Raw genomic sequence first — 25,269 nt, 5'->3', positions numbered from 1 at the left:
CCCACTCACACAGATATATTCACAAAAATTCCAATCTCCATCCCAGGTACAGAAGAATAGCGCCCAAAACATCAGTGGACGTGCTAAGAGATCTGTGAACTACAGTAGGTCTACTTGGAAGAAGAGCTCCATCGACCATTCATTTTCCGAAGAAATAGCTACTGTGTAATGGCGATATAAACGGTACTACACCCTGAAAGATCTGAGTCTTCCAATGAAAAAGAACGAGCTAATGGAAAATTTTCTCCCATTCGTAAAGTGTCACAGAGCACATTAGCAGAGTGCTAAGAAGACGTATTATTGAAACAATGTAAAAGGACCTAAGTCTGTCACATGACAGAGCGCTCATTCGTCCTGCGCTCATTTGCGAAACTTGTTGCCAGAAGTAACCTCGGCCGCACGCCTTACTGTGACTTTCGGAGTATTGGTGTAGTCCTCATGTCCCTATTTCATAATAGTAGGGCGCTATAGGATGCTGCCATGTGGCACTATCATTAAGTGCTCCAATGGCAAAAAATTCATAAGGAAAAGCAGCTGAACAGCTTATGGCTGCTGACATAGAAAACTAGTCATTTCCGAATACTGTTACGAAAATGCAAAATATGCCCACTCTCTTACAGACTGCAAAATAATGGTCGGAAGAGATATTTCCATTCTCTCTCTTTTCAAAGGCTCAAAGCACCGGTGCGGATAACTGACTCTTCTTGTGCTTCCTGTTGTTACAGAGTTCAGTGCTGCAGGCACTGCTGGGTGAGCTGCAGCCATCGGAGGGCCGCGTGTCGTTGAACGGCCGCGTGGCGTACGCGAGCCAGGAGCCGTGGGTGTTCGCGGGCACCGTGCGCAACAACATCCTGTTGGGCCGGCCCTACCAGCACGAGTGGTACCGCAAGGTTGTGCGCGCATGCGCGCTCGAGAGGGACTTCCAGCTGCTTCCACGCGGAGACGGCACCGTCGTTGGGCAGAAGGGCGCCACCCTCAGCGGGGGGCAGCGTGCGCGCATCAACCTCGCCAGGTACTGTCGCCCTTAGAAGTATCTCCATGTAAAATGTCTCTCAGGTGGATCTGAAAGTGGCAAACCTTGCTGCCAGTAAATACTGGTATCTTCTGCACAGTACTGAATTGGGATGGCCATCACGAAAAAGTTACTGTGAAATATAAATAGCACAGAAGCAGAAAAAACTCTACATATACCTAACTGCGTGTTACACCTCTATATGCCATAACAGCCGATATTTACTGTAACATAGATTAGGCGAGGCAGTCAGTGTGGGGTGTCATTATCCGCCCAGCCTTGACATTACTAATCCTGGAGGTTTCTGATATTGCCTCTGACGTATGTTGTGTTCTATTCTGAGAGTTTATTTTCATTGGCATTCATGGCTAGGAACTTAGAGGGCCAGTCAAGATGTGAGATAGCTCCTGCACGTCCTTCAAGCGAAGCATTGGCAGCTGCACTCCAGTTGGTGCTATAATTGACCTGTGAGGATATGCCTGGTAATTTTATAGCCATCAAGATGAAATTTTAATTACAAAACTCTTGTGACCAGGCAATACTACTACCATCTGGTCAAAATTGTGGGTTCTTTGATTGCTCTAGGACCATTGCACTAGAACACATGTAATATAGTTCACTTTATTACATAAACGAATAAAAGATTTACTTAACTTTGACAGTTTTTTGCAACAGGAGTACTGGATAATTCACAACTGTCACGGACTAGCAAAGCATCACTTGATGCACTAATTAACGAACTGCTCTCTTGAAGTACAAAGTTCGACATTAACAACCCTAAAAGTTCATCTGAGAGTTCACTACTCATTTGTCATAGACAATTATGATTCTGCAGTACATGAGGTCTCCAACTGGGCAGATCTCTTGCTGGCTCGTCGCTATAATGACCTCAGCATAAGGGCGCTGCTGTGGCGAAAGGGAAGCGTGTTCTTCAGGAGCGCCTTCCATACGTCGTTGCAGATTGCAGCGAGTCCTCGTTAATGTCCTCGCGTTGCCAACTACGGTACAGGAACACAATCTCCGTACGATACCAGAAAAACCTTACCAAGCAATTCGGTGTGGCATATCTAAGGTACCCGTCACATCAGCAGCCTGCTACCAAGCAATGGATATATATATATATCATCATCGGCTCTCCTCCAGTTACCAACGCCACTTTCATGCCTACATAAAGACATGTAGAGAGCAAGACTGCACTATTCACACATACTTTGTCTCACAAGCTTCTAGCATTCCTCAGTTCACTGTTCCTTTTCTCCTATATAACTGGGGAACTTTTACTAAGAGCGACCAAGCAGCTATTGTAGCCATCTTTGCTCCAATAGTCCGTGTAGTGAATCTCCGTGAAAATTGCCAGCGAAAGCCAAGCATTGACTTACCATGACAATTCCTAGCCCCTACCAAAGCAACTGTTAGCCACAAATAGTGAAACTCATTGGATACTTTCGTCTATAATTACCGTTGTTTCCTAACAAGTCGACTGAAATTTCTCATAAACATCGTTTCGCTGTTGGTAAATCATTAAGACAGTACCAAGCAATGCACCAGTGAAACCAACATTTCATTTCAAAGGAGGGCCTTTGGTATATCTGAAAGCTATTATCCAGTTTTGTCATTCCGTTACCTCGGTTTTGCGTACACTATGGTTCACAGCGAACGAGACAAATACTAATGTTGCATCATCTTCGGGTATCTCACGTTGCGCTACTACAGCAGTTTGCCGCCAGCCATCTTGTCCCATGCTTATCTACAGGCTTCTGATACACTCAAAGTGGCTAATTTTTCGTGCGGTAAGCTTATACTAATGGTGCGACGAATACAGTATTTTTCCAAAAGACTGGAAGAACTTAACCTATGCAGTTGAGGCACCCATCTAATTGAACAGTGTTGTCAGTGGAAATTAAATATTTAAATTACTTAATAGCATCCACAACATAAGAGCGCGGTACATGCATTTCCATTTTAAAATTCTGCTGCAGGCAATGTTTCTAACCTCTTCCCTCAGCTTTTGAGAGTTTATAAAATTGCACCATCATAACATCACTCAGACGACAAATCTCCAGCCCGTCTTTATTTAACGACTACTTTAATGAAAACCATATTTGAAGTCCGTAATGCCATTAGAGAATTTATGAACCTATTTTCCGATCATCTCTTCTTCAAAATATTCACATTTATACTGTAGCGATCTCAGTAGCGTCTTATGGGTCTATTGCTACATGTAAATCAAAATGAATGTGCTTTTAGTAAACTGCCGATCTGCGAGATGCACTACATTTCTTTTGAAAATACACGCATACCAAAATATTTAGTGGAAATTGGAAATCTGTTACGGATACTCCACTCTCAACCCGCCTCTCCCCCCACCCCTCTTTCCCACAAGAAAAGACCACAGCACTGAAGTAAGAATACGAGTACGTCACTGGTCTACCTGCCATTTGATTAATTAGGCAATATGAAGAGAGTAATGTTTACGTGAGCTTCAGATGACGCCGGAATTGGACTATGATAATATATCTTTAAAACTTTAGACAACAGTTTCACCAGCTGCGCATTCCAACTTTGATGCCTCTCCACTTGTACTAAGAAATCAGCGCAATCTCCTAACAGCTTTGAAACCCAAGTATGTGAGACGTGCCGTGGTTTTGGCATGACTGGTTTATATTTCGTTTATCTCGTTCCAGGGCGGTATACGGAGACGCGGACATCTACTTGCTGGATGACCCGCTGTCGGCGGTGGACACACACGTGGGCAAGCATCTCTTCGAGCAGTGCGTGTGTTCTCTGCTGTCTAACAAGACGCGCATCCTCGTCACTCACCAGATCCAGCACCTGCACGCCGCCAGCAACATCATTGTCCTCAATGAGGTGTGTGTCAGTAGACAAAACACTAACAGCGGCTTCGCCGGACAGTTAGTAATATGACACTCAACGAAATGTGTTTGTATCTGAACACTGCCAGTTGGCAGATTCACACGAAAGTTTCGCTAAAATTATAGTGTCTCTCTAAGGTGTGTTTCAGTGATCAGACTCGAAATCAATTTTTTTTAATTGTCTAAGCTAACAGGTGTGACGCATTAGCTGTTAATCAGCAATGATCAAATGCACATCTTATACCTTATGTAATGCCAGAGGACTTGGACCATATTTCGCAGGATGTCAGTATCTGAAAACAAACACGTGGGCGTGTTAGACACTGAAGACAGGATTTGCTCTGCGGCATAAATACGAAGTCACAAAATGCGAGTTGATATAGTAGTAGTACAAAGTATAAGTGCTAATCGGACTTAGTTAAGTGAAACAAAGTATCGTAAGTAATAAATATTTGAGAAGTCGGTCGTCAGAATATCGGGTCGAAACACTGTATCAGAAAGCCAATAAGGTGAGTTTGCCGTTAATAATGCAATGAGCAAGTGAAATTAAGATCCATGTTTCGTGAAAAAAATTCCTTTGGTAACCAGCTACGGTCTGAAAATTGCAGAAAAAAAATACGTATCCAATGTTTCAGAAAACTGTTGTTGCATCTCCCGTGTTAATAGATGAGAGCCCAAGTATAACACAGATGCACCACCACTACCACGCTGTCATATTTGCGGTCAAATCTCGTGAAGTGGATTTTTTTTTATTTTACATACTTGAAGATAAAACAAGTTAACGTCACCGTCGCGTAAGTGCAATATAGCGATCCGTTGAAAGAATTACTTACAGCAACAGCAAGTTCCAGAAATTATTTTCTCCTTGAAAGCTCTGACCAACCATATGATATTAAGTAAGGGTAGCAGACTATAATCTAAAAATGAAAAATGTTTCTAACAACTTTCACTGTATTCCAGTAGCCACAAAAATTACTAAAATATCTTTGTCTTCATATCAAAAACATTTTCTGCATCATACCTTTCTTAACATCTTGTTTTCACGAAATCATTTCTGTGTACATACGCTAACATCTACCATTATTCCCGAACATTCTGCAACACCTCCTCCTCCAAAGGACCACGGAAAATTATGTTTAATTATTTTTATTCGGCTAAATTACAATTATACACACGCTATTCGGCTGAAAGTCACTTGAATGTTTAAATAACTAACAAACATAAATCGCGTTGACGATCAATAGAAGAGTTCTATAGCAAAAGCCTCGCCTTTCGCTGAGCGTTTCTTTCTCCAGAGCTTATAGCATTTTTTGCGCCATAAAAAGGAAAATTTTTCTCTATTTTTTCCACTCAGTATAAAACATTTTACTTGAGCTACGAGCTAAGTGCTGAGGAAACTATATGTGTTTTTAGGGGACAAATCACGCAGCTCCCGAACCGAATTAGCTAATCCTCCCATTGGAAATTCACAAGAAAATATGTTGACTTACAGTATGGCATCCACTAAGTGTGACTTAAAGAAATGGGTTTTTTTTCTCTAGCGCAGCTTTTGACTTATTAATCTATGCATTTATCATTATTAACCAACTGAGTTTCCAAAGGTTTACTACTTATATCACATAAAGTACTACAGAAATTTGGCGACAGAAGAAAAAGACAAACGTCATTAGGTTTCTTGGAAGCACTTACAGCAATGAACTTAATTCATTATTCTCAATCACAAACATGCCCCCCGCCCCCGCCGCCCCCCTCCCTCCAAACCAAGCGACCACACCTCACCACGTGTTCTGAGATCTCGGTTCTTGACGAGAACGTTCTCTTCCTTCTGAAGCGTGTGTTGAGATAAAACTTTGTACTGTGCGAAAAGCATCAAATGGATCGGACATGAATTGATTCCATACTTCGCTTTCACTCTGCAAGAAATCTAGTCAACATTTTTGCAGGTAGTGACTAAACATGGAACATATGGAAAGAGGCAAGCGGGCACCCAAATGGCCTCTCGTAGGATTAGCCAACTAGCGTGCCTGTGAGTCTCCGCTATCCTGAAGAAAAAAACGTGGGCATGGTTGAAATAAGTGAGCAGCGAACGTGAGTGCTCCTTGGTGGTCTTGGGGGCCCAGACAATAATGGCTAGCACGAAGTAGCTCGCTCTTCAGAATGACACTCGAAACGCTGTCGTTCCAGGCATTGTACGGTTTTATAAGAATGAGGACATGGATTCCAAAGCATTAACTTTGTATTGACAACGGGCGATGCGTAATTGGACGGAAACTAAATAATAATCATTTCAACTTAAGGCTCGAATATATCACGCTCTATCGCCGCGAGATCAAGTGTTCGTATGAAGATGCAGGGGATAGACAAAGATATGGAAACGCCACGAACACAACCATGCCCTGTGCCGCGTAGGAAACTCGTTGGTATTCAAAACAGTTTCCAGTCGTCTGACAGTCGATAAGCACAGGTCCTGTATGTTTTTCAAGGGAATTTTATACCATTCTTCCCGCAAAATAGTTAAAATTTGAATAACAACAATGAAGGTAAATAGCGATCACGCAGTCTTCTCCACAAAGTAGAACATAGATTATCGGTAACATTGAGATCTGCTGACTGTTGGTCAGGATAAATGCGACTGCAGTGACTTTTGCAGCTGTCATCTTATTTTGTCTCACAATACTCTTCAATGGCCTTCTGTCACGATACTCAACACACACTTTCGTCTCTTTTGTGATTTAGCGGGTGATGTCTGTTTCCCCTGTATGCGGTATAAATCTTCCATACGGTGCCTGTTGAAACACCAAACGCTTCAGCTGCCTTGGTAATGCGAGCATCCACCATACGAGCACCAATTTTCCCACGTTCCTAATTCAATAGCCTTTAACATAACGCAAGCAAAATAACACACAACACGGTTCTGACGACTGACGCGACGTATTAAGCACATTGCGAAGGTGGCGCTCGTGGTCAAATACAGACACTACTACCTGCAGGCCCGGCTACCATCTGCATAAGCGTTCAAACAAAAAGTTCTCGCTATTTCTTCGTATATGTCTCCAACCACTATACGTCTCAGTTTTATAGAATCCAATCAAACTGCTGTCAGAAAAGCATAATCGTTAACATTTATGTTCCGTCATTTTTCACTTTCGTAGGGTATCGGGCTGTACTGCTGCCCTTTACATCTTCCAACCATCCTTAGAGTTCATGGATCTACCTGAGATAGTAAGACAACAGCCCACATCATGCGTTGTTCCTAATTCATAGTAGAGCCGCTTTTGTAGTAAATAGAATATCACGTAAATCTTGAACTGTTCGCACGTATCACATTAATGAAAACATTCACAAAGATATTAATAAAATTAATAAAAATTAATAATAATATGGTTATTCTTCATATTATACTGCAGCTTTCAATACATATTGATAAGACGAACATCGCTAGAGAATGATTTGGGGCAGCTGAATCGAATTGGTACGTTTAAAAATCATTTTGCTTATAAAAGGAAACAAACCGAAGTTTTAACTCGACATTGTGCGTTCCATAAGACATGTGAAGAGCAGTATTTGTTTGTGCTGGTTCGAGTTACACATTCTGAAATCGAAATTGCAAATATCTGCCGAAAAATCAGAGGATATCCGTCTGATGACTCTTAGGCAGGACACCCTGTATATATGCGCCTAACAACTTCACATCAAATTGCTTTTGACCCGTTAAAGACATTACTGTAATCTGTTTCAATCTAGTCGAACAATGATGCTGACACAAACAGCAATACGTTCATTACTTCATGAACAGACATATTATTATTATTATTAGCGAATGTCCCCATGGGAGAACGATAAGCAGGTGATTAACATTTCTTAATGTTCTTCTTATTTTCCCAGTATTTCTTCATTGCCTCCCCAAAGGCCTTCTTCCTTTCTTCGGTCCACTTTGGTCGGAAAGGTTTAGATTCCGTCTCTGGAGTAAACTTCCACTTGTCGATTTTTCTTCTGAATGTATCCCGGTCTGATGTGTTTGTTATGTCAATTTTTGCCTTTTTCAAATCCTTCTTAACTTCAGTTACCCAGGGTATTGTTGCCTTAAGTGATGTCATATAGTCCAATAGACGTTTAGTTAACCTGTTTCCAGGTAATCTGTTTATATGTCCATAAAACTTCATCCGCCTCTTCCTGATATCTGCCTCGATGTTTGATATTTTTTCGGTTGTCTCGGTAGTCTGCAGCCTGTATCCATCTTGTGTGTATCGTGGTCCTAGGATTTTTCTAATAATTTTTCTCTCTACTTTCTTAATTTCGTGTAAATCTAATTTTCTATTCAGGGAGAGTGTTTCACTTGCATATGTGACTGTTGGTTTGATGACTGTGTTGTAGTGTCTGATTTTAGTGCCTTTTGATAGACATTTCTTGTTATATATATTTTGAATAAGTCCGAATGCTTTCTTGATTTTCTGTAATCGGTTTTTTTGTGCTATTTTCTCAAGTCCTGTTGGTTCAATAACTTCACCGAGATACTTAAAGTGCTTGACTCTAGTTATTTCACCATACTTTGTTTTTAGTTTCGAAATATCTAATTTTGAGCAGATGAATTCTGTCTTCTCAAAGGAGATTTGCAGGCCAACCTTCTCAGCACATTCTTTAAGTGTCTCAATTTGTTTTACTGCTGTTTCTTCACTGTCAGTTATAATTGCCAAGTCATCTGCAAACGCTAAATAAGGGATGTTCAATTTTCCTTTACCTCTTCCTAGTTCAATTGGCTTCCAAAAGCTTTGTTTCCTTAGTGTTACTTCCCACTCTTTCATAACTTTGTCCAAAACTATATTGAATAATAGTGGTGAGATCCCATCTCCTTGTCTTACTCCTGTTTTAATTGAGAATGGTTCCGAATTTCCCCTCTGAATTTAATTTTTGATTTGGTTTCTGTTAGTGTTTGTTCAATTAGTTTTCGGGTTTTAGTGTCTAGGCCTCGTTCTTCGAGAATGTGACATAGAGACTGTCTGTCTATGGAATCGTATGCCTTTTTGAAATCAACGAATGTGCAGATTATTGGTTTTGACCTGATTGCTTTAATCTTTAAAATAGTTTTAAGGTTGAATATCTGTTCCGGGCATGATCTATCAGGACGAAAGCCTGCTTGGTAGTCTGAAATTGTATGTTCTAGTTGTTCTTGTGCCCTCTTTAGGAGACATGCAGATAGAATTTTGTAGGTAACTGGTAAAAGTGAAATGCCTCTGTAGTTATTTACGTCTGATCTCTCTCCCTTTTTGTGCAATGGGTGAATTAGTGCACACTTCCACTCCTCTGGGATATTTTCTGTCTGCCAAATTTCTTGGATGATGCTAGTGATCTCTTTTAACGAATTTGGACCAAGGTTTTTCAGTAGTTCAGCTACAATTCCATCTTCTCCCGATGATTTATTATTTTTGAGTTTTCTAATGTGACTATAAATTTCTTCTTGAGATGGTGGTAGTGAAGTCTCATTCGTGTGTTCTGGTTGTAATCTGGGGAATCTTGTACTTGGTTGTGGGCAATTTAGGAGTTGTGAGAAATATTTAGCTAGTTCTTGACAATTTTCTTTGTTAGTTAGTGCCAATTTTCCATTCTGTTTCCGGAAGCAGAGATTTTGTGGAGTGTATCCTTTGATTTGATTTGCGAATATTTTATAAAAATCTTGAGTGTTGTGGTTCTTAAAGTTTTCTTCAATTGTGTTTAGCTGTTCATTAAGGTATTTTCATTTAGTTTGTCTAAGTATTTTAGCTGTTTGTTTTCTCACTTTGAAAAATGTTTGTTGTGTGGTTTCTGATTTGTCACAATTGTAATTTAAAAAGGCTTGTTGTCTCTCTTCTAATGCGTTATCACAATTCGAATTCCACCATGGAACAGATATATATGCATTGACGTTATTTTTTAAATGGAACTGTGCTATTTTTGCCGTCAAATACTAGATCCTGATGAGACAAATTCAGTGATGTAACTCCGTAGTAAATCTAACATTATATCATGGAGCAAAAATACATTGAATACAGGCATTTTAGTGCTGTTTCTTTTTAGCACTTTCAGTTAACCTAACTTACAGTTTAATGATAGACATTCAGTGTGTGTGTGTGTGTGTGTGTGTGTGTGTGTGTGTGTGTGTGTGTGTGGGCTCGCACGCGCAGTTTTTTAAACGGTATATAGAGAAAATGTTATTTGCTTTTAATAGGGCAAGGTTGAAGACCAAGGAACTTTTAAGGAACTGACTGAAAGAAGCAAGAGCTTTTCGGTGCTGCTGTCAAGTGCAGACGAGGACGAATCACCGGGAGAGTCGGGCACGCCTGAACTCGTAAGTACACAAATGCGAAACCTCTTACCTAGTACTCAAGTATTTCGTAACATCCTAATAACTCTGTCCATTTTATAGCAGGAGTACGAATTCCGGAGGCTGTCGAGGCTCTCCCTGTCTCTGTCCAAGCGAGCATCGTCAGTCTCGACCATGGTAAGTGCGAAGCATTACCATTCAGTAGAAACTCTGCCAAGAGGACGCTACATTTTAAATTCAGACTGTACCATACAAAATTTGAAGCTGATACAATGAACTGCTGCTTCACTTTGTACGAAATTCATAAGACCTGAAGCGTCTAGTGAGATCTCTACTGCTGTATTTTAAGTGAACGACCTCCTCTGTACCTTGTCTCAATGAAACACGAGCATTGAACATGCATTGAAGTAGCTTTTTGGCACTGAAAATACGTTCTTGCCATTTATAAGAAAGGTAAACAGAGCTTTCGTTCTCTGGTGATACTAGCAACAAAGAATTTTTACCGTTCCAAAGCTGGATACTGCTAAAAAATAAGATGTTCTGTTGCAAAAGACAAACATTCGATTTAAGTAAGTACTGTTTTCTCTTGAGGTGCGAACTCGGTGGCAACAGTTACCTAATATCCCAGGCAACTACTGTCTGACAGCTGTTCTAGCTGTAACATTTCCTTGTGACGACATGAGGCATTACGCCTCTGCACTACTTGAAAATCTTTGTCCGTTATAAAGACGACAGGGTTTAAAAATTGCACTACTGCTCGTAGGTCCATCTGCTACTTAAGAACAAACATGCTACTTTTCCGTTTTACAGTAATTTTATTGGAAATAAGTCTAATGCTTTGGTAGCTAGGTTATTCAGAAATATCATTCATCTGCACTGTCAAGGTTTCCAAATTATGCTCCAAAACGGGCAAAATAGTAAATAAAATTGAGAGGTTTCAAAAAGTTAAACAAACATTTAGTGTCTTGAAAACAGGAAAATTTGAAACAGTTATCTAAATTCTATATACTCGTAAATGAGTAGTGAGACAGCATTCCTGTAAGTAACAAAAGCCTGAGGTAAGATTTTAAAATTAGCAAGATTGTTGCTTTAGTCTTAAAATGCTCCAAACATCACGGCATTAAAGCTTAAAAATAAGACTTCTAGCAATAAATTCAATAGTGCAACAATTTTCTCTCATTCTTAACAACGAAGTCTATTATCACTAAGAAACTCACTTCCTTGTAAGCAGAAGTTGTATCTTTTGTAGTAAATGTCAAATACTGCCATCTATTAAGTAACGTAACGTAAATTTGCGACTCATCTTAGCTGCTACATGTCAGGTTACAAATAGGTAGAAGCAAATAAACAATTATGAGATCACTTTGTCCTCATTGAAGAATCATTTGTGCTGATTCGTCACTGAATGTTTCATTTTACAGGAAGAAGACATCCGCAGAAGTTCGCGGCTATCAATATCACAGAAAAATACAGAGCTCTTTAAATTGGTAAGAGACAGTCGTTAAGACTCAACATTCCTGATAAGACGGCTTCTTCTTCTTCTTCTTCTTCTTCTTCTTCTTCACTTGAAGAATGAATTTGCACGTTGTAGTTGGCATCCCGGCTTTGGTCTCTTTACTATTCCAAAACTCTATGTATTTATTACGGTACTTCTACTTCGACTCTTTCTTGATACTTCTCTTGTAAAACTTACGGATGAATCTGTGCTCTGTTATTGGTGTTGAAATAGTAAGACGATTTCTACTACAATGTTCGTACCTCACATAAACAGCTCGTTTAACTTTCCTTCAATTACGAGAGGAGTTCAATAAGTAATGCAAAACGTTTTATTTGTCACGGAATTTGTTGTAGGACATTATACAATATTCCAGTTTCAGCCTCTATAGTATCATGTAGCTGTGATAGGTGACGGCACTGTATGTAGCCTTCAAAATGTCGTTTGTAACGTAGGTGCGTTCCAAGCAGAGGGCTGTCACGGAGTTGCTTGCGGTAGAAAACCAGAGCATCGCAGATACTCATAGGCGCTTGCATAATGTCTAAGGAGAACTGGCAGTGAACAAAAGCACGGTGAATTGTTGGGAGCAAGAAGTTCGCGCAAAACGTGTCCGATCTCCCACCTGCCTCCCGGCCGCAAACAACTGTGACTCCTGCAGTGTTTGAGCGTGCAGACACTCTCATTCGAGATTATCGACGGATCACAATCAAATACCTCGGTGCCCAGCTGTAAGTACCTGTTGGCAGTGCTGACGCATTCGTCCACCAGTTGGGGAACTCAAAGGTGTGTGTGCCTGCTGATCTCTTCGCAGCCTAACAGACCACCATAAACAGCAATGAAGGACCGTCTGTGCGGAAATGCTTGCGCGTTACGAGGCTGATCGTGACAATATTTTGACGAAAATCGTCACAGTCGATGAAACATGGGCTCATCACATCGGACCGGAATAAAATAGTAATCTCCACCGAATAAAAAGTTCAAAGCCACTCCCTCGGCGACGGTCTTCGGCGTACTGAAGTTTATCTGTTCTAATGATGCAACGATCAACTCTGAAGTGAATTGTGCTACCTTCAGGAAACCAAAGAAACAACTTGTGTGTTTTTCACCACAAAATACAAACAAATTTCCCTTCCTACAAGACAACGCAAGCCCTCACACAAGTCTGCGCACCTGATAGGAGCTCACAGAACTTCGTTGGACTGTTCTTCGTCATACAGCCTACAGTCCGGATCTCATACCTTCCGACTTACCCGCGACTGGCCCAATGAAGGATGAACTCTGCAAGAAGCAGTATGTGAATAATGGAGAGATAATCACTGATGCAACAGCACACTGGCTCTGACGTTGACAGTAGTGATACTACTTGGGCATGCAGGCTCTCGCAGTAAGTTGACGAAAGGTCGTCGCACTGAACGGAGATGGTGTCGAAAAATTTTTTGTAGCCAACCTGCTTTCAGAAGTGTGTCACATTACGTAATGAACGCCTCTCGTAATAACATTGAATAGTCATCATTCCTGTGCCCATTTTATAAATACTCGCATTTCTTCGATTTTTCAAATGTCCCTCGCACACGGCTTCAATGAACCTGTCTAATATGATGTAAAGGCCAGATGTTTTCCTAATTATCCGTGTTCCGTTTTCTTCTCTGGGATCATATATTCGTCTAATGTTTTCTTTCTTTTCAATTTATGCAGTGATACGAGTAACCTTCAAAACCTCTAGTCCATAGTGTGTACAGAGCTTCCAGTAAAACTGCGTACTTTCTTGTTATGTTGCAGTTTCACATTGAGCGATGTTACTTTGTTCGTTCCACGTGATTGGGTAAACTTTCAGAAGTTTGATGGTTTTGTCTGTATTTGCGTCTCTAACACTTCAGCGGTATAATATCTCAAGGGTATTTGAAGAAGCAAAGTACCTATATGGTGGTGCTATACTTCATCTTCAGTATCAATTTCCAGCTATTTGGGTGTAGATTTTATATGTAGCTATTTCCTCGTGTGGTACCTGATGGCCTGCATCCTGCATCTTACGTTGGTGATAGGTGAGAAAATATTTTCCAGGGCACTGACATCACTCTCCGATCCTTTCCTTTTAAGCTGTTGCGGGTCATATTTTTTACCCTATGTACATTCTTTGCAGATATTCATAAGATATTACTACAAAACGAATTATTTAAAAAAATCAAGCAAAACGTTTTCTGAGTGGTAGGTGAACGGAAATGAGTTTCTAAGTTAATGCGCGCGATTTCCGTATCATGGTCTTTTTTTTTTTTTTTCTCAAGACTGAAAGCACAAATAATCTCCCTTATATGTATATGCTAGTGCTTCTGCCTATACTTTACGATTAATTAATACAATTTCAGCACTCTGAAACGTGCTATGTTCTGTCGTCTAGCCGCAGTGTTTCTCATTTTTGCGACGAAAATCATTGCATTTAGTTCATACTCCATAAACATCGTCGGTTTTCATCACCACCTTGATTTACATCTTTTACCACATTTTTGTCTCTGAAACTATGAAATGTGATGGTGGAATGTTCATTTCGTATATTTGGGAGGGGAGTGGGGCTCAGTAAAGCACAATTGTCTGTATCCATTCGTCTCGAGAACTGCCTTGTTCTCCTAAATAACTATAAACGAATGTGGCATTAAATTCTGATAAGAGTAATGTTAAATACACTCAAACTGAAACTGTTCTGTCCTTTGAAATAGTATCGAGTAAGAAGATAGGGGTGATTAGATTTCCTTACATTGTTCGCGCTTTTAACTGTTTGTGGCCTGGATTTAAGAAATGTGCTAGTTTATAGTTGGTGTGCCACTGTGGCTAATTCTAGTATAATTCCTGAATAGTGACGTTATTAAATGTTAGTATAGCTGAAACTAATTCGAATTCACTTGCTTTGCTACACACACTATTAGGCTCGCTTAAGGCCCACCTCACACGAAGTAAGATTCGCTGTAAGTTTTCTTCCTGGCTGGCACGATGTATCCCCAAGCAGGCTCCGTCGGCTGCCGAGCGCCCCCCCCCCCCCCCCCCCCCCCCTCACGCGCCCCGCTTCATAGCTCCAGAGCGACTTCCCCCGTGTGGAGCTGTCTGCGTGGTACCTGCACTGGCCAGTCAGAACTTTGGGCGTCTGAAGTCACAGCTTGGAATGAAAGTCCTCTACGTTTACTAGGAAGTGACGTCCAAAGGTAGAGGCACTCAACACGACAAACGCCATATTGATTTCGTCGTATTTCGTTTCAGAGCAATGGCGCGTTGAAAAATTGTCACTAGTTTGGTACGCTGTTTTATAGCTGTCAGTGAGGCATCAGTGGAAAAGACCTCTAAGATATACCAAAATCAAAAACATGGTTGTTGATAGTTGGATATCTTCAGCATAGCGTAATGGTTAAGGACGTGGATTACAGTTGAAGAAAGTAGTTTCGTATCATACTATGTGCAAGTATAATCATCTCAGCGTTTTTAACAGATCGTGGAACTCTCTTTACTAATTTTTAAAGGTATGCTCTCCAACATTCTATATCATTTACATATAAGAATGTGCTCTCTCAGGAACGAGTTTCTTAGATTTTGTGATTTATGTCTGATTAGAAAACGAAGACTAAAATTGCTACGAGTGATACGACCAGAAATTACACTTGTATTCTAAAGTGTCTCAAATAGTTGGCTGTTTGTTTCCTAATATGTCGCGATTTCCGACGAATCTGTTAGGCTGGACGTGTACACATCATTTAGACGTCACTTTGGAGTAAGCCAAGAATGTGCGGGGCTTCCGGATTCCAGAACAGAGTAAGTGCTCCTCTTGTCCTAAGGTTGAGCCGACTATGTATAAGCTGCTGGATGGACCTGATTTTCAATACTGGTCCATAAAAAAAGTGCGTTCTTAATCAATAGCACTAGAAATTGAGTTAATGACGGTTAGTAAGCGTAACACAACTGTTGACGAACGACAACGGACAACTTGGATTAAAATATCAGTTATGATATTTACGAGACTAGAAAGGTGTAAACTAAATACGGTGTGGTAAGCTTCGCTGGCAACTATAACGAGACTTGCAGACTAAAACTGACCGCTCGCTGAATTTTGTAGAATCGATGAACTTGCTATGACTGTATCACTCCATTCTCCGCGAACCATCTTACGGGGCACAGTGATGGATACTTCATGTGCCTAAATAGTTGATCCACTTTTGTGTTTTATTTGCGAATGGTTAGGGAGAAGAGATTGTTGTGATATATTTCTGATTTTCTCCTGTTTTCACATCTTAGTTATTTGCGAGACGTTTTAGGAAGGGTTAATACCTTGCTTGACTCTTCCAGCAACACACGCAATTGGAATTTCATCAGTAAACCTTTCTTGACACAAAGTCTCTCTCTTTGCGTCTGGCATTGGAGTATGATAAGCATCCCTGTGCTGCTCTCACGTTGACTAAACGAATCCGTGACGAAGAATACTGCTGTTTTTTGAATCTCCTGAATTAATGCTGTCTCGTACGATTCTCATATTGACGGGGCTTACCCGCGTGTCTTTCGAACACTAACCTTGTCATCTGCCCCCTTTGGAGGTTAGTTAAATTTTCTTTACACTCCATCTAGAAGCTGCATTTCATACTAAAAGTTTTGCACGTCGATTAACTCTCCTGAGTTAAAGACTTTGTATTCTTCTGCCTATACTCCCTGTAAGAACATGGTGACATGAACTGGTTTGAGTCTGTTGAATTGTAACGAAAATGCACTGTTGATGGCGATTTACAGCAGAAATCCAGATTTGCAAGCATAATAAAAACTAATGGGACTGCGACTGACTGCTGTGCCTCTCCTTCCATACAATCTACGGTCGCTGTGCACAACGGTTCCTGGTGGAATAAAAGTTGGTCTCGACTTTTGAGAAGCATGTTTAGTCCTTATGTGCCTCATTTTCTGTATTGTGACCATTGTAACACAGTCGTTTGATGGCCGATTTGTTTAATGGGTCCACACGACACTTTTATGGAAGCGATGCTGAATCTCATCATAACAGGCACATCTAATGTACTGTCGTTCTTGCGATATTCAGTCGGAGATGTGGTTTGTTGCTCCTCTGCACGCAAGTCCATCCTGTGCAAACCTCTTCTCTCAATAACTACTGCGACGTACATCCTTTATAACCTGTTTAGTGCTTTCATGTGTTGGTCTCCCTATGCACGTACTACACACGGGCATTTGACGATGTCTCAAGATGTGTGCTATCAACCGATTCCTTGTTTTAGTGAAGTTGTAACATAAATTATTTCCTCCACAATCCGGGTCAGTAAGTTCTGGTTAGACAACGAAATAATCACATAATCTGCAGTATTCTTCTGTAGAGATCTAATGTAGTAAGACAGTAAATACGGTTTGTAGTAACGCGCAACTAATTTCTTATTCAATTAAACAAAGGGCACACGCCCAACAACAAATGAAACATTACTTCCGAAAGGTTGCATTACTTTTTGCACATTTGTTCCACTGCTGCGCAATTCAAAGCCAGCTACGAGGATAAATTAAAGCTATTGCCTTGGCTGTTATCGCTGCGATGTTGACAATAGTCGCGGGGGCGAAGCGGGCCAACAGCGGTTATTCTCTGCTACTTGTTTGATCTCATTGCAATATGTTAAACTTTCGGATGTTACGTAAGCGCATATTTGAACTTCAGAGCGCGGCCGTCAAGGTCAGGATCAGTGAGACACTGAGCTGCTCGTCCATAGGCTGCTACTGCACTCCGTAATTCTATTTACCCTCCGCCCGAGTGCCGAGTTTTTAGCTGTTGGCCTCAGACTGCATTATCTACGCCTATTGCAGAAGCTGGTGCCACCAAATTTCGGTTAATATTACGAAAATGTAATGTTCTGTAACTACTGCAATCGTAGAAATATCCTACTACTACTACTACTACTACTACTACTACTACGACTAGAATCGTGTTAACATCGCTGTACATTCTCTCTCCGTCCTGTTATCTACTAACCTTTATCACGTATTTTTACTCTTTGGTGGTGGTGGTGGTGGTGGTGGTGGTGGTGGTGGTGGGGGGGGGGGCGGTGTTTCATTCGTACCACTGGCGAAAACGGTGTGGCAGATCTACGTGCTAGTAAGGCCTGTGAGCAGGCTGTTCAGGAAAAATGAGGTGAGGACGGGTGTGTGTGTCGGCAGGGCATGCCGGGGTCGCCGTCGCCGCCGGACACGGACGACGAGGTGCTGGAGGAGGCGGTGGACTCGCGCGTGCTCTGGCGCTCCCTGTGGGGCTATGCGCGCTCGGCGGGCGGCTGCTGCCTGCTGCTCACCGTCGCAGCCGTCATCGTCGCCACGCAGGCCGTCACCAGCCTCTGCGACTACTGGCTCTCCTACTGGTGAGACAACTGCTCTGGAGCGAGTCCTTCTCACAACACGTTGTGGCTCTCAAAAGTGTATTTAAAACGAATGTTTTTGAAACGGTTGACCCTTTTCAATGACAACATACACGTAGGATACAAGGATCCTGGTTCGGATAGCCATCGGACCGAACTCAACAAATAATATCAAGCAATTCATTTTACAATCAACACGTGCACGAATTACTCATGTTGCTCCTTTGACCACAGAACCAATCAATGTATACAGATATTTTACAGTTAGAGCATCCAAGACAGCAACTACCTCTAGCCTCTAAAATTTTACCACAATAGAACCGGCTATAAAGGTAAAATTTAAACAATGGCCGTCAGATTTTACACATTAACTGTGTTACAAAACAAAGGGCTTTGTTTTACGAACCGTAAATCATTTGATAATTAAAATAAAACTAAGATATTAGAAGTGATTCTCACAGCAGTCTCCTATTGGAACGTTATAATCAAAACGTGACACGAGCGTAAAAGTACTAGCTTAAAAATCATGAAGTGTTAACGGAAAAAGCAGGCTTCTTGCCCTATTGCCACTCAAGCCCATTTTTGATACGACAGAAACCTACACTTCAGTATTCACGGTACATACGTTTAAGTCCACAGAGTGGTACATTACCAGGACAGACATTAAAAGGTAGTTCTGCAACGCAACTCCACGGCTCAAACAGTAAAATTCAGTATATCAGTTAAACAAGAAGATTCAGTGAATAGTGGCTATTAAGCTGGTGCACGATTAGTCCCCTTTGAGCTCAGCATAACACAGTTCCGTTTGAAACATTTGGAAACGGGAGCTCACCATTTATGCGAACACACTGAGAGAATGAATGCAGCCACCAAGGATTCGCAGCATGATGCGTTACTTGCATCCCCACGCCAGGACATTCCAGGCCAGCCCCGTCCTCCCGTGTTACTTGTGCCCCCCTCTCGCCGGTCCCAGACTGTTAGCCCCACTGTCTATCCACACCATATACATCTACATACATACTCCGCAATCACCATACGGTGCGTGGCGGAGGGTACCTCGTACCACAACTAGCACCTTCTCTCCCTGTTCCACTTCCAAACAGAAAGAGGGAAAAATGTCTGCCTATATGCCTCTGTACGAGCCCTAATCTCTCTTATCTTATCTTTGTGGTCCTTCCGCGAAATATAAGTTGGCGCCAGAAAAATTGTACTGCAGTCAGCCTCAAATGCTGGTTCTCTAAGTTTCCTCAGTAGCGATTCACGAAAAGAACGCCTCCTTTCCTCCAGAGACTCCCACCCGAGTTCCTGAAGCATTTCCGCAACACTCGCGTGATGATCAAACCTACCAGTAACAAATCTAGCAGCCCGCCTTTGAATTGCTTCTATGTCCTCCCTCAATCCGACCTGATAGGGATCCAAACGCTCGAGCAGTACTCAAGAATAGGTCGTATTAGTGTTTTATAAGCGGTCTCCTTTACCAGACATCAGCATAGGGGCGACAGCGTTCATGTGGCCATAGCTGCTCTGAAACTTGTCGGCGTCCTCCAAGAGCCAATTGGTGCAGTATCCATACTAACGTAGCAGTTGCGTCAGGTGTTTCATTGTTTTTAGGATCGCCTAGCGACCTGCCCCGGCTTCCCTCGTACCGCACTAAGTAACAGCAGTCAGACGACGTCTCTTGCCTGTAACACTCATAAAATACGTACACAAGCCTTTCTCGTGAATCAGTTCATCTACTAGTGAAAACTTTATCAAATCCCTGTAGTAGTTCCTGAGATTAAGTTGAAATGGACATAAAAACGTGGCAGGCTACTTTGTGTAATATGTACCAGCGAAAAAATGCTGTCAGAGCACAAAGAAGTCTAATGTACTCCTCTTTTAAAAAACGCTGAATGTAAGCTGTCTCACTCTACCTTCCTCAGCACTTCAAAAACTTTGGCATTCCAACGTACCCGCACTATATTTAACATGCAGCTCACATCTCACACCCACAAGCCCCCCTAATTGTAATCCGTTCACATCCACTAACCCATCGCGGAGAGGCGCTCATACCCATGGTGTCTCACTTGGCCATTCTCACTCACTCACCCCAACTCGTTGTCACTATCCACCGTCTCACAGCCACAGTCTCCTTCGTCCTGTCCTACTACTGCCACTGTCTCCCGTCACTGTCTCATTCATTCCTTCCAAATGCTGCTCTCTCTTCTCAGTATCACTGTTTCTCTTCCTCGTTGTCATTGTCGTAGACTCGCTCTCACATTATCACTGGCTGTCACCCAGTTCTACTTTTCCTTCTATTTATTCCTATGCCACTACCACTGTCTCCTTCACTCATTTCCTAACACTGTTCTGTTACTATCAGCGATGTTCCACTGCCCTTCTCCCACTCTCCCCCTCTCTTTCTCTCATACTGCAGTTGTCTCCTTCGTTCTTTCTGTTCGATAACCACTGTCCACTATCTTCCGGTATTTATTACTTCGTCTCTTCACCACTGACACTGACCCCCTCTGTCATAAAGCACGAATATGTTCGCAGTACAGAAGTTTGGGAAAAATTTTAAAGATGCTGAGGAAGGTGGAATGAGACGGTTCATACTTTTCAGTCGGTGATTCAAAACGGTGAGCATATTAGCCTTTCTTGAGCTCGACAGGGGCATTTTTCCATTGGTTCCCTTTCTTTCCCTGCTACAGCAGGTCATGTCACTCATACGAAAAGAACTTTGTGGGTCAGAAGATTTTGATAGTTCACTTATGTGAAATTGAAATAACGCAGAATATGTTTAACACTTCTGACTAGATTTTAACTGCAAAAAAAAACTTTGCATGTGCTTCAGTAGTACACTGGGGTTCCCAGTACTATATTGGCGTTCCCAGAACCGTTCTGATAATAACAAACACACTTCACTGCATATTTCTTCGTGCTAGGTCACGTTACAGACTAAATTTTCGCCTCACACCGGATTTTTCGTGAGTACAGGTAGGGTAACTTTGAGCCTCTATGTTATGCATAGCTATCGTGGAATCCGAGGATCTGTTTTGGTACGCCAAAACTATGTTTCGCAGATTTTCTCAGAATTCGCCCACGAATTAAACGGTGCCTCCATAAGCACCTTAAGGCTCGCCGTAGACACTTCTAATGGAAAAAGAACCAGCCGATTTCCTTTATTTACCCAAGCTGGAGGAAATGTATAATACCCCAACTTTGACCCTGCACTGTAACGTAGTTACAGTAAGTCGATCCTTCTGTTGGTTATACGAATGATCCCTAGCCCAAGGGATATCCAAAACAGCCAACCCTACCTTTCTATCGCCAATAGCACTCTGTGTATGAGTCCTGGAAAAATCCTCTTTTTCTGCTTGGCGATTTGGAACATATTACGTAGCGCATGGTGTTCAGTGAGTACCGATAGATCTCTAGGCTGGTCCTACTGTGCGGTTCCTACTTCGGAAAATTTGATAACTAAACGCGCCGAAATAGCAGACACAGCAATTTTGTCATGGAAAGTTAAGTATCTTAGACTGCCATTTACATTACCTACAACGGAGCCTACTGTGCCCGTACCAGAAGTAGTCGGTTGGCGCCGAAGCAACAACCTGCACTACCAACATTGGCTCACTCACCATGCTAACAGTGAGACATGTTGTTGTCCACTAAGGCTTCGCTTCTCGTTTTGTGCGTGCCCACAATGCAATTTCCTTCAGCTGTCTTTAGCATGTGACAGTGGATATCTTGGGGCGCGACCTAAATCTATGTCCACATCTATACTGTGAAAATTACTCTGAGATCAGGGCGGACAGTACTTCTCATTGCACTAGTTATTAGCTCTTCTCCCCGTTCTATACATGTACGGAGCGCGATAAGAATTACTGTTTATAAGTGCCTCTGTCCGCGCTGTAATTGACTCACTCTTGTCCTTAGAATCCATATGGTTTAGATAGTAAGAGGCTGTAGTATATTTCTAGTTATAATTTAAAGCCAATTCTTGAAACTACGTAAACAAGCTTTCTCGAGATAGATCGTCTTTGTCTTAAAGTGTCTGCCAGTCTTCGTGACACTTTCCAACGTGCCAAATAAATATGTGGCCATTCGACCTGCCCACACCTTAAGTATACCTTGATATCCCTATCTGGTAAGGGTCTCGCAATCCTGTGTAGTGTTGTAGGATGGGTCGCAGAAACTATCTTCTTCCTAGACTGATTTAATTTTCCTTCCATTCTGCCACTGAAACGAAGTCGGCCACCTGCGTCACTACTTAGCCTGTCAATTTTTTCCATTTCGTATCCCTACAAATTGTTACACCCACATACTTGGATCGGTTCACCGATTCTAGTTGTGACTCTTTCATATTATAATCGTGGGTTACTAGGTTTTTCCCGTTTTGTCGAGTGCACAATTTTACATTAAGAACATTTAAAGCAGCTTGTCAATCTCTGCACCATTCCGAAATCTTGTCAAAATTCGACTAATTATACATGCAGCTTTTTTCTGACAGTACTTCATTACAGATAACTGTATCCTCTGCAGAAAGTCAGAGACCATTATTAATATTGCCTGCAATGTCGTTAAAATACAACATGCACATTTAGATTCCAACACACTTCTCGGGGGTGCGTACTAAATTACTTCATCCGTCGATGAAACTCGGTGGAAGACACGCTCTGCACCTTTCCTACCAAAAAATCCTCGGTGCAGGTACAAATTTCCCTGGATACCCCATACGATCATACTTCTGATAACGAGCGTAGATGTGGTACTGAATCAAATGCTTTTCAGATATCGAGAAATACAGCATCTTCCCGACTACTTTAATCTGATCCATGTCTTTCAGAACGTCATGTGGAGAAAGAGCGAGTCACATGATCACCGGTTTCGAAGTCCATGCTGGTCACCAAGGAAGAGTTCATTGTGTACGAGGTACCTCATTACGTTTGAGCTCAGATCATGTTCTAGAATTCTTCAACAAATGGATATCAAAGATACTGGACCGTGGTGTATGTCTCCGTTTCAATAAAACTTCCTACACAGTATTGCTCCCAAACCTTACTGGCAGTAGTTGCGACTCATTAACCGCGTCGCCAAAGGATACCATGCTCCTACACTTCATGGTGTGCACAACTTCGCATTTATCTATGTTGAGAACTAGTCGCCAGTCATTGTTTTGTCGGGATCTAAGTGAATATTAACTAATCTTTAACGGATAGAATTGCCTTGCAGGAACTGTATCATCTCCGAATAGCCCGAGATTGAAACTATCAGCTGAATCGTTACTGTATAAGAAGAGCAGCAGCAGTTCCGTTATATTCATGTGAGATGAAATACGTTAATGTATCTTAATCTCAATGTATCCGGTTCCTGTACGATTCTCTAGCCAGAAACATGTAATGTTGACCATTTTTCTTCCCAGTACTTTAGCCCCATACGCACAGTTCCGTGCATAATGAGAGCTCATAACACTCAAAAAATACTAGACTACATTCGTCATAAAATATTTACAAATACGTCATGTTCACCATTAATGGGCCGTATTCATACAAATACGTCACTCTGCCTTCTCACAATTTAGTTTAACTGGAGCCTTAAAGAAGACTGTCTTTTACTAGACTACCAAGTTAAAAATTGTAGGCGATCAAGAGTTAAAAATACCAACACTTCAGTTTTGAAATTCATGATTTGCCCCGAGGAAGAGCAGGATTGGACTCAAATAAGCGGAAGGATATGCTTAAATGTAGTACCTAGATTCTGGTAGGAGAGATCGCTTAGTTTGTATAACTGTCGTATTTGTTCTGTGGTTTTAACAGACTTAAATATTCTCAGCTTTAAAGTGTTGTATCCGAAATTTGTCATTGATGTTCCTTATGGCGGCAACATTCTCGTTCAGTTATTTTCGTATCGTCACACACGGGGACGCGGGCGCGTCCTGAGCGAGGACGTCCCTTTGTGCTCTCTTCAGACCAGCGGCTAGCGGGCAGCTGACACCCTCAGCCACCACCTATTGTGTTCCCCTGGTCCCTGTTTCCATCCGGTGCTACAAAAGCCTCTGTTCAAAAGCATACCTAGCCGTTCATGTGGGCTATTTCGTTTTATACAAGGTTGTTGCCGAAGATGAGTTAAACTAAATAACGAAGTTAAGGCTCATCAGGACTGCAAGAAGGCTATTTCTGTTCCTATTCTATATCAGTTAACGATGGTTCCCTCTTGATATAGTTGACAATAAGCGATTTCACCACCTTTCGAAATTGAAGCTGCGTGTGAGACTATGCAAGTCGCAGTATCATGTGTGGGCATAAATTTATAATTGAAACTTCCTATCGACCGTTATATCCCAGATACAACCGAAACTTCTCAAACAATCTCAGTACGCTAGTACATATTTTCCACTATCATATCGTCATCATTGAAAGACAGCTTAGTCAGCCCTCAGTTGGGTGAGGAAATGAGTTTTGTCTGTGGGTGCGATAAGCCATCCTGCGAAGCAATATTAAATGCCTTCTCTGAAAATTATCTAGAACTGATTTTGGATTGCATTGGACAAGATCTTTATTTTGAACTATGGGGGATAAAGACAGCTCATGGAATTTTAAATCAAAACGACGGTGTGTTTCGAAGTGACAACAACGTATCCGATTCAATTGCGTATCCGATTCAATTGGGTTTTTCGGTCCACGAACTTCCTTTGGAGTTCACGTTTCGTTTGCAAACAAACAATACTACATTTAAAATATCTTTAGACACTACTGATACTATTCTCTATTGTAGGCTGTGACAATGTATAGCAGAAGTGATAACAATGGAAATGTTGAACTACCACAGTGACACCTTCGGGCTGTATCGTACAAATCAATTTTGTGTGTACCGAACAAAAGACACCATAATTATTTAAAAATTTATATTCCTTTTCTAACGGGCAAATATGGAGAAATTACTACATAAATGGGATGGAAATAGCGTCAGGCAAGTCGTAGAAAAAGTCTGAACTCTTGAAATAACTCGGGAAACGAATGAGACATATTGAGTTCCGATGAGTGTGTTAAGTAATAGACGTAGAGCTTTGCGGGGAAATAGAAAAATGGCCGTGAAACCTATTTTAAGAAATAGTTTTCTTTCCTAGAAATTTTTGATGAGCAAGAAACAATATTACACGATCAGTGATACCTTCGAAGGAGACTGGATTTAATGTCACAAATGTCAGTGTTGTGCATATGAGATTTTTGCTCGTATAAAGT

General features: G+C 41.5%; 1 protein-coding gene across 4 annotated transcripts in view; it reads left to right on the top strand.

Moving 5' to 3' along the window:
- LOC124775109 (ATP-binding cassette sub-family C member 4-like) overlaps positions 1–25,269 on the top strand; it is a 203,973-nt gene that overhangs the window by 118,157 nt on the left and 60,547 nt on the right. Inside the window, exons 10-15 of one of the 4 annotated variants that reach the window (XM_047249938.1) lie at positions 726–1,012; positions 3,697–3,880; positions 10,088–10,207; positions 10,289–10,360; positions 11,605–11,670; positions 17,853–18,049. In XM_047249938.1, the coding sequence (XP_047105894.1) occupies positions 726–1,012; positions 3,697–3,880; positions 10,088–10,207; positions 10,289–10,360; positions 11,605–11,670; positions 17,853–18,049 (926 nt within the window). Of the gene's footprint in view, positions 1–725; positions 1,013–3,696; positions 3,881–10,087; positions 10,208–10,285; positions 10,361–11,604; positions 11,671–17,852; positions 18,050–25,269 lie in introns of all 4 variants that reach the window. The other 3 variants (XM_047249937.1, XM_047249940.1, XM_047249939.1) reach the window with 3 other exon arrangements.

Source organism: Schistocerca piceifrons, chromosome 2, assembly GCF_021461385.2.
Source record: "Schistocerca piceifrons isolate TAMUIC-IGC-003096 chromosome 2, iqSchPice1.1, whole genome shotgun sequence".
Taxonomy (NCBI): Eukaryota; Metazoa; Arthropoda; class Insecta; order Orthoptera; family Acrididae; genus Schistocerca; species Schistocerca piceifrons.
Note: the sequence above shows the minus strand (reverse complement) of the source record. Positions and strands in the feature narration are given on the sequence as shown.